The sequence below is a fragment of the Nilaparvata lugens genome, chromosome 14 (assembly GCF_014356525.2).
Source record: "Nilaparvata lugens isolate BPH chromosome 14, ASM1435652v1, whole genome shotgun sequence".
NCBI lineage: Eukaryota > Metazoa > Arthropoda > Insecta > Hemiptera > Delphacidae > Nilaparvata > Nilaparvata lugens.
Genome location: NC_052517.1, coordinates 1,376,296 through 1,389,735, shown reverse-complemented (window position 1 = coordinate 1,389,735; position 13,440 = coordinate 1,376,296). Strand labels below are relative to the sequence as shown.

Below are 13,440 nucleotides of genomic sequence, written 5' to 3'. Positions count from 1 at the left end.
ATTCTACAAACCATGGGATATCTTCTTATGCTATTTTTTCTCTGTGGTTTACTGTCTTTTTTTGCCAATTCTACTCATTGTACCTGATTGTTTACCAGTTATTATTGATTCCATCAATAAATTAAAGTCTTGTGAGTAGTTGTTATCGGTTGATATTCTGTTGTAAATTTTTGTTAATTTTGTAGTTGTAAATTGGCTAATTTCTGTTAATTTTGCAGGTTTAGATGAGTGACGAACCGCCTGCGGAGCTCTTTGGCTCCGACAGTCTGCCGGAGACTGATGACGTCATCAAGGGTGATGAAACAATGGAGTTCTCAACATCCGAGGAAAGTTCTAAGATGGTTAATGCCGATTTTCAGAAGGTTCGTTTCTATATTTTTAATCACCCTCTTCTTTTAGTTTCCAAATCTTCAGGTTCTCCTGTAGAATAAATATATCTGTCCAAGGCTGAACTCACACTTAGGCGACTCAGGTGGAGAAGAGACTGGACTCTAGTGGAGAGCATGAGTGTTTCCAAATGGTGACGTCGCGGAGACTAGAATCGACTGGTCTGAGTGTCACCATTTGGAAACACATGCTCTCCACTAGAGTCCAGTCTCTTCTCCACCTGAGTCGCCTAAGTGTGAGTTGAGCCTAAGTTTATAAACGTAAATGAGTGTATATTATTGACATCTATATAATAAGAGAGAGTAGGGTTGTGTGTGTTCGTTTGTTCGCATCAAAACATGTCAACTTGTGGATTGCATACTGGAAAAACGGGAATGATTTAGATCTCCAAATTTTGAACATAGATTCTAAAAATATCAATCTCGTGCACCTGGAAGCCCAAATTTCAATTTTCCTTCTAGATTTTTCATAATCAATGTTCAAAATTCATTAATAGTACATACAATTTTATAAAAAAATCACCAAATCTATGGTGGAATTGAAAAATATTATTATACAGGTATACAGGTGTAAAGTAGTATAGGAAAATTATGTTTGACGCATCATCACGTCTGAACTACTGGACTGATTAACTTGAAATTTTGCATATAGATTCTTGCTTAACCGGGGATGGTTACAAACCTATTTTAAATTCTTCAATATTTGATTACATCAAGTTTTCAGTTCAGAACATTTCTCTTAAAAGGGTAATTAGAAGATAGGTAAGATTAGGGATCCTTTTCGAATGATAAAAACAGGTTTTCCGTCACACCCAATTTTTTCCGCCATTTTGGAACCACCACTTTGAATTCAACTTCTTTTTTTTAATTGAAAGGTGGTCATATGATAGGATTTCCAGAGAAAAGGTATGGTGAAAACCGCACATTGATATCTCAAACCTTTCAAAATTTATTCTCATTCATTTCCTTTATTATAGTATAGAAGATGATAGATAAATGGATGATATATCCATCTATCTATCATCTTCTATACTATAATAGAGGAAAGAACTGGCTTAAAGACGTATACACGTGTAGAGGATAAGGAAATTATGTTTGACGCATCATCATGTCTGAACTACTAGACTGATTTACTTGAAATGCAGCTTATAAATTCTTAATCAACCGAGGATTCTTATAGGCCTATTTTCAATTCTTCTGTATTTCATTACGTCAAGTTTTAAAATAGACCCTTGCGAAGCATGGGTTACCTGCTAGTAGTTTATAAAGATCAACACTACGACAATGACCAAGTCAGGTCCACATTCTGACACAGTCAATCCAGGTATCTGGTTATGACTAAGGATAGAGGTATGAAGTATGGGCTCAACTAAGGCTGACCACTTACGGTAGGCCGTGTATGATAAACATGTACTAGGCCTATCTAACCGATTTGAGGGAGTCCACGTATCTGTGGCTTGGTGCAAGAACTACCTAGCACCTATGTCAAAATATCAACTTTCTCACAAATCAGCCAACAGTCGGCTACTGGCGCATCACTCTTCAATTGCCTCCTCCCTTTGCACAAATACCAGACAACAAGAGATACATTGATACTGACAATAAATGCATGAAGGGTGCTATAGGATTTATTTTGTTTTATTAATTTAAAAGCAGCCCATGCCAATAAGTGTTTTTAAATATAGACAGATATACAGAAATTGCTCGCTTAATATAATAGGATATAATTATCATCTACTCTGAAGATAGGATTAATCAGACTATAGAATTATTCATAATCAATCAGCTGAGAAGTGGATTATTGCATTACACATATGTCTGGAGAAGCCGGTGAACAGGTGACACCAGATAGTTGTTGTGGATGAGAAAACTGCGTGAGGTATACGTTTCACAGAACTAGTTGATTTATCAAGTTTCAAATTTAGTCGATTATTTACATAATTATGAAAGGTTATGGTAGTAAATCGAATCTGTTTCTGTATTTATATTTGAATTGCTAATCTGTTTGTATCTTCTTAATTCATATCTGTATATTCGTCTGTTTCTAATTTTGTAACTGTTTGTTGTCGCCCAGGTAATGGACTCAATATCGGTGTCAGCGGACGGCGTCGATGTGGACGACGAGAAACTTTTGTCACAGTTTGTCGTGGGCAACCTGGGCGCCGACGACCACCATCACGGACCCACCGCCGCCGAAGAGTCATCCTCTTCCTCACTGGCCGACGAAAAAGCGCTGCTTGAATCGGTGCTGGCACGCGCCGCCAATAGTGATCAGGTGGCGACACTTGGTGACCAGGTGGCGACACTCGGTGACCAGGTGGCGACACTCGGTGGCCAGGGGAGGACACTTGGTAGCCTTGTGGGGGCACTCAGTGGTCACGTGGCGTCGCCGGCTGCCGGCGATGAGACGCCGGAGGAGACGATGCAGGTGGAGAGGTTGATGGAGTCTATACATAGTGGAAGCAGTAATGATGAACCAAAGGTTGGTTGGAATTTATTCGTTCATTCATTCAGTAGCATGTAACCCGTGCAATGCAATGGTCTAATTAAGAACGTATGTTATTTATTTATTATTTATTCTGATGGCTTTTATCGGCTGAGAGATCCTTTTGGATGTTCTGCCTCACCGTATTACCCAATGTCATTTCCTATCAACACTAAAGTTTATAGGTTACTAGCCGTCAGGCTCGCTTCGCTCGTCATATCCGTGTAGCCAGGGGGCTCCACCTCCTGGACCCCCGACTGGATCGTCCAAAAATGAGATCAGCGGGCTCGCTTTGCTTGCCTGCATTTTTCATTTGAGTATGCTTCATTCCATCAGAAGGTCAAAGTACTTCCTCGCTCGATTCAATCACCGATTAATTTCGATTATTTAGTGCAGGGTGGAAAACTTAGTATCTTTTGGGTTATTTCAAATTCCTTCTAACACAACATTATTACACCCTAGCTTAGCTTCTGTACTAAATTTGAACAATTTCTATTTGTTTGTTCTCGATAAATCTGAGAAAAAAAAAAAACGCTAATTTTGGGCGTATCTTTGACGTTATTCCAAATTCCTTCTAACAAAACATTATCACACCCTAGCTGAGCTCTGTACTAAATTTGAACATTTTCTGTTTTTTTTCTTTCTCGATAAAGCTGAGAAAACTCAGATTTTGGGCGTATCTTTGGAAATTTTACCAAATCCGTTCTTATTGCGCCTCTAAAGGGCCAACTGAACATACCTATCAATTTGAACGTTTTTGGTCCGGTAGATTTTAAGTTCTGCGAGTGAGTGAGTCAGTCAGTCAGTGAGTGCCATTTCGCTTTTATATATATATATATATATATATATATATATATATATATATATATATATATATATATATATATATATATTGGATTCTCTTTGTTTTCTTACTAAAAATTTGCACTTATGTTCTATTAGAACTTATGCACTTGTCCTTATTTCATTAGAACTTATGTTTCCCATCCACATATGCCAAAAAAGTTATTGACTCTTTGAATTTTTCTAATTTTCTTTTGTTGGCTTATGATTTCGTAAGCGTACATTAAGAACTTGACGAACTGAAAACTAAAATCTTGAATAATTGAAAATAGGCCTATAACCATCCTCGGTAAATTAAGAATGTATATGCAAAATGTCAAGTTAATGAGTTGAGTAGTTGAGACGTGATGATGCGTCATTCGTGAATTTCCTATCCCCTACCTGTATAAGCCAGTTCCTTCCTTTATTATATTGTTATGAATGAGGCCAGGTTAGTTGAACGAGAAGACTAATTCGCGGCCAACTATTGGCACGGCAGTTGACAGCTAAACATATCCGAGCTCTCGTCATCTGTTGTGACTAAACAGCTGAACTGGCAAAACCAAGACAGCGCTACTGGCCTACACCGTTCACACGGCGCCAATTGTCGCGACAACTGAGATTCCGAGTGGGGGGGGGGGGCTCGCTGGGTCCAATTGTCTGTCCTCATTCTACTCCCGGAGACAGTTTAATTTCAGGCCAATTGAAGTGTTCAGACGAAGACAGCAATTCCATGCCAGTCAGTTGTCTTCTGCTAATTGGCAATGTGTAAACTAGGTATTACCATAGAGAAACAATAGCTTGGGTAGATATTCATGGTATAGGGCGTTTATGTCGCAACTTTTACTGATATCTCAAGCTGATAGTCCACGTAGTTCTTTCCAGTGAAGCTGTGTGACACTGGTAGTCTCTCATATTGTGCCGTTCATACACTCTTAGTGCTGGTTGCACAACAGCCGGCTAAATTTCAACCATGATTAATGCCACGAGAACCAATCACAAAAGCCGTCTTTTCAAAAACGCCTTCTCTGATTGGTTCTCGTGGAGTTAATCACGGTTAAATTTAACCGGCTGTTGTGCAACCGGACCCTACCCGGTCAAAACAGTAATAATCTACAGTAATCGGCTTGAGATAACAGTAAAAGTTGCGACATAAACGCCCTATACCATGGGATATCTACTTACGATATTGTTTCTCTATGATATTAGAGTTGCAGTACAGTATTGAATGTTTATGAATTGAAATTCAAGTGGGTATATTTTGTTGTTGTGCAGGTGGCAGTTGGCAGCAGTGATGTGAAGGAAGAGGAGGAGGAGAGGGAGGTGGAAGCAATGGAGGTGGACCAGCAGTCGAATCAGCTGATTATAACTGAAACGAGGGGTGCAGCAGCTGATACTGAAACTTTCCTACAACAGGTGAAGATATCTGCCACTTTACTACCTTAGACCAGTTACAGAATAGACACGCCCCATTCATACTGAAAGTCGATGAAGCCAACATCTACTGCCATACCGCCCCATCGTGACGTCAGCATCGGATAGAAAACTTTTCTGTAGAGTTTGTTCACATTGTTTCTATAGCAGATTGTGTCTATTTCAACGGAAGCGCAGCGGGAGTTTATAAACTAGTAGTTCTGTGAACAGTAGACTTCACGCAGTATTCTCATCCTCAAGTACCTGATTGAAACTTTAGACCTTATGGAAATACAGCAATAGACTGGCTCCTCCACACATCTGTGTAATCACTTGTCAGCTGATTTATGATGAATAATTCTATAGTCTGATTTCTACTCTAATATTGGCGTATGAAGGAGGCTCCTTTTTCCTTTTATATTATCCTTGAGATGCAAAATTTCCAAAAACCTTGTTCCTTGTATATACGTCGACGCGCAATTAAAAAAGGAACATACCTGTCAAATTTCATGAAAATCTATAACCATCCTCGGTAAATTAAGAATGTATATGCAAATGTCAAGTTAATGAGTTGAGTAGTTGAGACGTGATGATGCGTCATTCGTGAATTTCTATCCCCTACCTGTATAAGCCAGTTCCTTCCTTTATTATATTGTTATGAATGAGGCCAGGTTAGTTGAACGAGAAGACTAATTCGCGGCCAACTATTGGCACGGCAGTTGACAGCTAAACATATCCGAGCTCTCGTCATCTGTTGTGACTAAACAGCTGAACTGGCAAAACCAAGACAGCGCTACTGGCCTACACCGTTCACACGGCGCCAATTGTCGCGACAACTGAGATTCCGAGTGGGGGGGGGGGGCTCGCTGGGTCCAATTGTCTGTCCTCATTCTACTCCCGGAGACAGTTTAATTTCAGGCCATTGAAGTGTTCAGACGAAGACAGCAATTCCATGCCAGTCAGTTGTCTTCTGCTAATTGGCAATGTGTAAACTAGGTATTACCATAGAGAAACAATAGCTTGGGTAGATATTCATGGTATAGGGCGTTTATGTCGCAACTTTTACTGATATCTCAAGCTGATAGTCCACGTAGTTCTTTCCAGTGAAGCTGTGTGACACTGGTAGTCTCTCATATTGTGCCGTTCATACACTCTTAGTGCTGGTTGCACAACAGCCGTTAAATTTTAACCGTGATTAATGCCACGAGAACCAATCACAGAAGCCGTCTTTTCAAAAACGCCTTCTCTGATTGGTTCTCGTGGAGTTAATCACGGTTAAATTTAACCGGCTGTTGTGCAACCGGACCCTACCCGGTCAAAACAGTAATAATCTACAGTAATCGGCTTGAGATAACAGAAAGTTGCGACATAAACGCCCTATACCATGGGATATCTACTTACGATATTGTTTCTCTATGTATTAGAGTGCAGTACAGTATTGAATGTTTATGAATTGAAATTCAAGTGGTATATTTTGTTGTTGTGCAGGTGGCAGTTGGCAGCAGTGATGTGAAGGAAGAGGAGGAGGAGAGGGAGGTGGAAGCAATGGAGGTGGACCAGCAGTCGAATCAGCTGATTATAACTGAAACGAGGGGTGCAGCAGCTGATACTGAAACTTCCTACAACAGGTGAAGATATCTGCCACTTTACTACCTTAGACCAGTTACAGAATAGACACGCCCCATTCATACTGAAAGTCGATGAAGCCAACATCTACTGCCATACCGCCCCATCGTGACGTCAGCATCGGATAGAAAACTTTTCTGTAGAGTTTGTTCACATTGTTTTCTATAGCAGATTGTGTCTATTTCAACGGAAGCGCAGCGGGAGTTTTAAACTAGTAGTTCTGTGAACAGTAGACTTCACGCAGTATTCTCATCCTCAAGTACCTGATTGAAACTTTAGACCTTATGGAAATACAGCAATAGACTGGCTCCTCCACACATCTGTGTAATCACTTGTCAGCTGATTTATGATGAATAATTCTATAGTCTGATTTTTACTCTAATATTGGCGTATGAAGGAGGCTCCTTTTTCCTTTTGTATTATCCTTGAAATGCAAAATTTCCAAAAACCTTGTATATAAGTCGACGCGCAATTAAAAAAGGAACATACCTGTCAAATTTCATGAAAATCTATTACCGCGTTTCGCCGTAAATGCGCAACATATAAACATTTAAACATTAAGAGAAATGCCAAACCGTCGACTTGAATCTTAGGCCTCACTTCGCTCGGTCAATAATAGTTTACGTCCATCTGAAATAGACACAATCTGAAAGTTTTCTATCCGATGCTGACGTCACGATATGGCGATATGGCAGTAGATGTTGGCTTCAGAGGCTAGACTTCCCAGCGTGTCTATTCTATAACTAGTCTAAGTTTACTACCAAAGTCCTGTTCTATAAGACTATTTTTCCACATTGGAAATTTACATTTCAAACGCACAGTTTTGTACTAGACAGTTCATTACCAACTGCAGTTTTGCTCTGTTTTCAAATCACTCAATTCATGACAACTTGTCATTTACAATTATTCAATAAATCCTTTATGAATCTTTTTTCAAAGATATAGTACCACTAGCCGTCAGGCTCGCTTCGCTCGCCATATCCGTCTAGCCAGGAGGCTTCGCCCCCTGGACCCCCGACTGGATCGTCCAAGAATGAGATCAACAGGCTCGCTTCGCTCGCCTTCATTTGAGCATTTCTACCATATGTTACGACAATTCAGTCGGGGGTCCAGACTAACGTCTGGCTAAACGGATATGGCGAGCGAAGCGAGCCTGACGTCTAGTAATATAATATTCCCAGGATTGAAGTAGCAGTGCCTAATCAATTTTTCCGCGATAAATGCATTTAAATCTTCAACTTGTGCCAACCTAACAAAGTCAACTCAACTTAATGCCAACCTGACAAAATTATTAATTTAGTTGCCAGTTAACAACTGTTTCGAAGAGGTACTCTATCTAGATTATAGTTCTATAGTAACATATGATATGGATATTTCAATTATAATCAAGAGATTGTGAGAAGAAGAATATACATGCTAAAAGACGAACTTTAAACCCTTAAAAACCACCCTTAGAGTTAAAATATCGCCAAAAGATTCTTAGTGCGCCTCTAAAGGGCCAACTGAACATACCTACCAAATTTGAACGTTTTTGGTCGGTAGATTTTTAGTTCTGCGAGTGAGTGAGTTAGTGAGTGAGTGAGTGAGTGAGTGAGTCAGTCAGTGAGTGAGTGCCATTTCGCTTTTATATAATTATATATATATATAATATAGACTATGAGCAGGTGTTACCCGTGCCCCACTAGGGTCCGGTAAAAGCACAAATTGATTGAATTTGGTTTTATGATTCCATGCTGATATTGAAAGTTCAGACACTACATGTCAATGCATTGATTCGTCCAATTTTATTTTATAATTTTGGTTATTTTCTTTATTTTCATATGTTGTTGATTTATTTATACAGACAATATCATTCTCAGCCATGAATGATGGGAGAGGAACAACTGGCTAGAAGCCCAAAACGGTTCCTTCCTAAATTTGGATAGAAATTGACCAAAAAAATCGTCGAATTCATTTTATAATTCCAGGTTTTTTTGTTGTTTCCATAATCACTGTACACCCTCCGACACTGCAAGCTGTTGATTAGTCTATTGTCATTTATTTTATTCATAATTTTGATTATTTTCCTTATTTTCATCTGATGATCAGTTAAATTATTTTATAATCTCGGCTATTTTCCGTTGTTTTCATAACCACTGTAACACCTCCGACACTGCAAGCTGTGGATTCGTCTATTGTCATTTATTTTATTTCATAATTTTGATTATTTCCCTTATTTTCATCTGTTGATCAGTTAAATTTATTTTATAATCTCGGCTATTTTCCGTTGTTTTCATAACACTGTACACCCTCCGACACTGCAAGCTGTGGATTCGTCTATTGTCATTTATTTTATTTCATAATTTTGATTATTTCCCTTATTTTCATCTGTTGATTCTTTGAATCTATTTTATAATTTTCTGTTATTTTCATAACTACTGTACAGCACATGCCCATACACTGCAAGGCATTGATTCTTCCAATTTTATCTAATAATTTTTGCTATTTTCCTCATTTTATGTGTTGATTCGTTGAATTTATTTTATAATTTTGGTAACTTTTCGTCGTTTCCATAACCACTGTACACCCTCAGACACTGCAAGACATTGATTCTTCTAATTTTATTTAATAATTTTGGTTATTTTCTTTATTTTCATGTGTTGATTCTTTTGATTTATTTTATAATTTTGGTTATTTTCTTTATTTTCATGTGTTGATTCTTTTGATTTATTTTATAATTTTGGTTATTTTCTGTTATTTTCATACTTTCACTGTACACCAACCTCAGACACTGCAAGATGATGATGACACAATATCATCTACAACAATCGCTGTCCCAACGACAACAACTTACCAAAGTTTGACGTCACTACAGGCGGCGGCCGACATATTTGGCGACGACGAAGACGACGATGATGACGTCATCAAAGCAGCCGGGATGCAGTCATCAACTGCCGACGACAACGGAAGCCAGCAGACGGTGATGACGGCACTGGTGGGTGGTGGGGGTGTGATAACGGCATCCGGTGGAGGGTATGTGATGACGTCATCGTCATCGGGTGGAGGCCAGCTGATGACGTCATCGGTGGTGAGAGAGGAGGAAGAGCTGACGTCGGTGGAGGATGTGCTGTCGGCATTGCATTCGGAGCTGGATGAGGAGGAGGAGGCTGCGAGAGGAGGAGGAGGAGGAGGTGGGGGAGGAGGAGAGGAGATCAAGAAGGTGGAGGAGAAGTCGAAATGGAAATTGAAAGTGGTGAGTTGTTGAAACTAGAAAATTTTCAAAACTAGAAAGTTTTTCTTTCAAATTCAAATTTATTTCTCAAAAAACATACACAATTATAATAATATAATATTATAACATCTAAAAATAATACAAGATAAATACTATTAAATATATAAAAATACTCTCAAAACGGCAGTATATTTTTTACGTCCATCTATGTTTAAGGAGTAGCCTACAAGGTAAAACCTGTGCTTAGGCCTAAGTTTCAGAAATATATTTATTCAATATAATCATAGAGAAACAATAGCATAATTAGATATCCCATGGTATAGGGCGTTTATGTCGCAACTTTTACTGTTATCCCAAGCCAATTACTGTCGATTTTTACTGTTTTGACCGGGTAAGAGTGTTTGAACGGCACAATATGAGAGACTACCAGCGTCATAAAGCTTCACAGGAAAGAACTACGTGGACTATCAGCTGGAGATAACAGTAAAAGTTGCGACATAAACGCCCTATACCATGGGATATCTACTTACGCTATTGTTTCTCTTTGATATAATCTAAGAAATTACAACCAAATTAAGAACAAAGACTAGTGGAATTTATACACAAAATATAAATTTTTAGATTAGTAAATGATGAGATTAGATAAAAGTTAGTAACACAGAATAATGAATTATTCTATGATGAAAAAACAAAACATAAAAAAGGAACAGTAGTATGTGCCTAGAAGATTTTTTCTTCAGTTTTATTTGATCTTATCCATTCCTCAATCTCGCAATTTTGTTTTTTGCTTCGGCTCGTATTGGCAACAAAATGAGTAGCAACAAAATTTATCAGCCTCTGTGATAAGTAAGTGAATTGTCTTCTACATACATTCAAATCCATCCTGTTTTGATGGAATGTTTTCTGATTTTAAAACCAACTTTCATGAATCTATAATTATTATTATTGAACGAAACTCAAAATTAAATGCTGTAAGTCACCCCGAAGACTTGTGCTACTGCAAATATTGACAACAGGGTAAACAGCTAGATAGAAATTCGATGAGCGCTACTATTCAAAAATATTTGTCAGCCCGGAATCGAACCCAGTACCTCCAAATTAAATGTTGTAATTCACCCCGAAGTCTTCTGCTACTGCAAATATTGACAACAGGGTAAACAGCTAGATGGATATTCGATGAACGCTACTATTCAAAAATTATTTGTCAGCCGGGAATCGAACCCAGTACCTCCAATTGAATGCTGTGAATCACCCCGAAGACTTCTGCTACTGCAAATATTTTATTGGATATTTCCATTTTATTGGATAGTACCTCCCAATTGCCGGTCAGGAATGCTTACCCTTACACCAAACTGACAATCACTGGATAGCAGCGCTAATTTTATACGAAGCCATAGCGGCCAGCCGGTCTACACATGGAGTTTACTGAGATATTGCGATTCCCGGGCTGACAATAATTTTTCAATAGTAGCGCTCATCGAATTTCCATCTAGCTGTTTACCCTGTTGTCAATATTTGCAGTAGCAGAAGTCTTCGGGGTGATTTACAGCAATTAATTTGGAGGTACTGGGTTCGATTCCCGGGCTGACAAATAATTTTTGTATAGTAGCGCTCATCGAATTTCCATCTAGCTGTTTACCCTGTTGTCAATATTTGCAGTAGCAGAAGTCTTCGCGGTGAATTACAGCATTTAATTTGGAGGTACTGGGTTCGATTCCCGGGCTGATAAATAATTTTTGAATAGTAGCGCTCATTGAATTTCCATCTAACTGTTTACCCTGTTGTCAATATTTGCAGTAGCAGAAGTCTTCGGGGTGAATTACAGCATTTAATTTGGAGGTACTGGGTTCGATTCCCGGGCTGATAAATAATTTTTGAATAGTAGCGCTCATTGAATTTCCATCTAACTGTTTACCCTGTTGTCAATATTTGCAGTAGCAGAAGTCTTCGCGGTGAATTACAGCATTTAATTTGGAGGTACTGGGTTCGATTCCCGGGCTGATAAATAATTTTTGAATAGTAGCGCTCATTGAATTTCCATCTAACTGTTTACCCTGTTGTCTATATTTGCAGTAGCAGAAGTCTTCGCGGTGAATTACAGCATTTAATTTGGAGGTACTGGGTTCGATTCCCGGGCTGATAAATAATTTTTGAATAGTAGCGCTCATTGAATTTCCATCTAACTGTTTACCCTGTTGTCAATATTTGCAGTAGCAGAAGTCTTCGCGGTGAATTACAGCATTTAATTTGGAGGTACTGGGTTCGATTCCCGGGCTGATAAATAATTTTTGAATAGTAGCGCTCATTGAATTTCCATCTAGCTGTTTACCCTGTTGTCAATATTTGCAGTAGCAGAAGTCTTCGCGGTGAATTACAGCATTTAATTTGGAGGTACTGGGTTCGATTCCCGGGCTGATAAATAATTTTTGAATAGTAGCGCTCATTGAATTTCCATCTAACTGTTTACCCTGTTGTCTATATTTGCAGTAGCAGAAGTCTTCGGGGTGAATTACAGCATTTAATTTGGAGGTACTGGGTTCGATTCCCGGGCTGATAAATAATTTTTGAATAGTAGCGCTCATTGAATTTCCATCTAGCTGTTTACCCTGTTGTCAATATTTGCAGTAGCAGAAGTCTTCGCGGTGAATTACAGCATTTAATTTGGAGGTACTGGGTTCGATTCCCGGGCTGATAAATAATTTTTGAATAGTAGCGCTCATTGAATTTCCATCTAGCTGTTTACCCTGTTGTCAATATTTGCAGTAGCAGAAGTCTTCGCGGTGAATTACAGCATTTAATTTGGAGGTACTGGGTTCGATTCCCGGGCTGATAAATAATTTTTGAATAGTAGCGCTCATTGAATTTCCATCTAACTGTTTACCCTGTTGTCAATATTTGCAGTAGCAGAAGTCTTCGCGGTGAATTACAGCATTTAATTTGGAGGTACTGGGTTCGATTCCCGGGCTGATAAATAATTTTTGAATAGTAGCGCTCATTGAATTTCCATCTAACTGTTTACCCTGTTGTCAATATTTGCAGTAGCAGAAGTCTTCGCGGTGAATTACAGCATTTAATTTGGAGGTACTGGGTTCGATTCCCGGGCTGATAAATAATTTTTGAATAGTAGCGCTCATTGAATTTCCATCTAACTGTTTACCCTGTTGTCAATATTTGCAGTAGCAGAAGTCTTCGGGGTGAATTACAGCATTTAATTTGGAGGTACTGGGTTCGATTCCCGGGCTGATAAATAATTTTTGAATAGTAGCGCTCATTGAATTTCCATCTAACTGTTTACCCTGTTGTCAATATTTGCAGTAGCAGAAGTCTTCGGGGTGAATTACAGCATTTAATTTGGAGGTACTGGGTTCGATTCCCGGGCTGATAAATAATTTTTGAATAGTAGCGCTCATTGAATTTCCATCTAACTGTTTACCCTGTTGTCAATATTTGCAGTAGCAGAAGTCTTCGCGGTGAATTACAGCATTTAATTTGGAGGT

At 38.8% G+C, this 13,440-nt stretch overlaps 1 protein-coding gene across 1 annotated transcript in view; it reads left to right on the top strand.

The window, feature by feature from the left end:
• The first annotated feature begins 223 nt into the window (after positions 1–223).
• Positions 224–13,440, top strand: part of LOC111060163 — a 119,017-nt gene continuing 105,800 nt past the window's right edge. Inside the window, exons 1-4 of the mRNA XM_039441131.1 lie at positions 224–362; positions 2,461–2,868; positions 4,969–5,109; positions 9,500–9,964. Coding sequence (XP_039297065.1) covers positions 225–362; positions 2,461–2,868; positions 4,969–5,109; positions 9,500–9,964 — 1,152 coding nt within the window. The 5' untranslated portion in view covers position 224. The remainder of the gene's footprint in view (positions 363–2,460; positions 2,869–4,968; positions 5,110–9,499; positions 9,965–13,440) is intronic.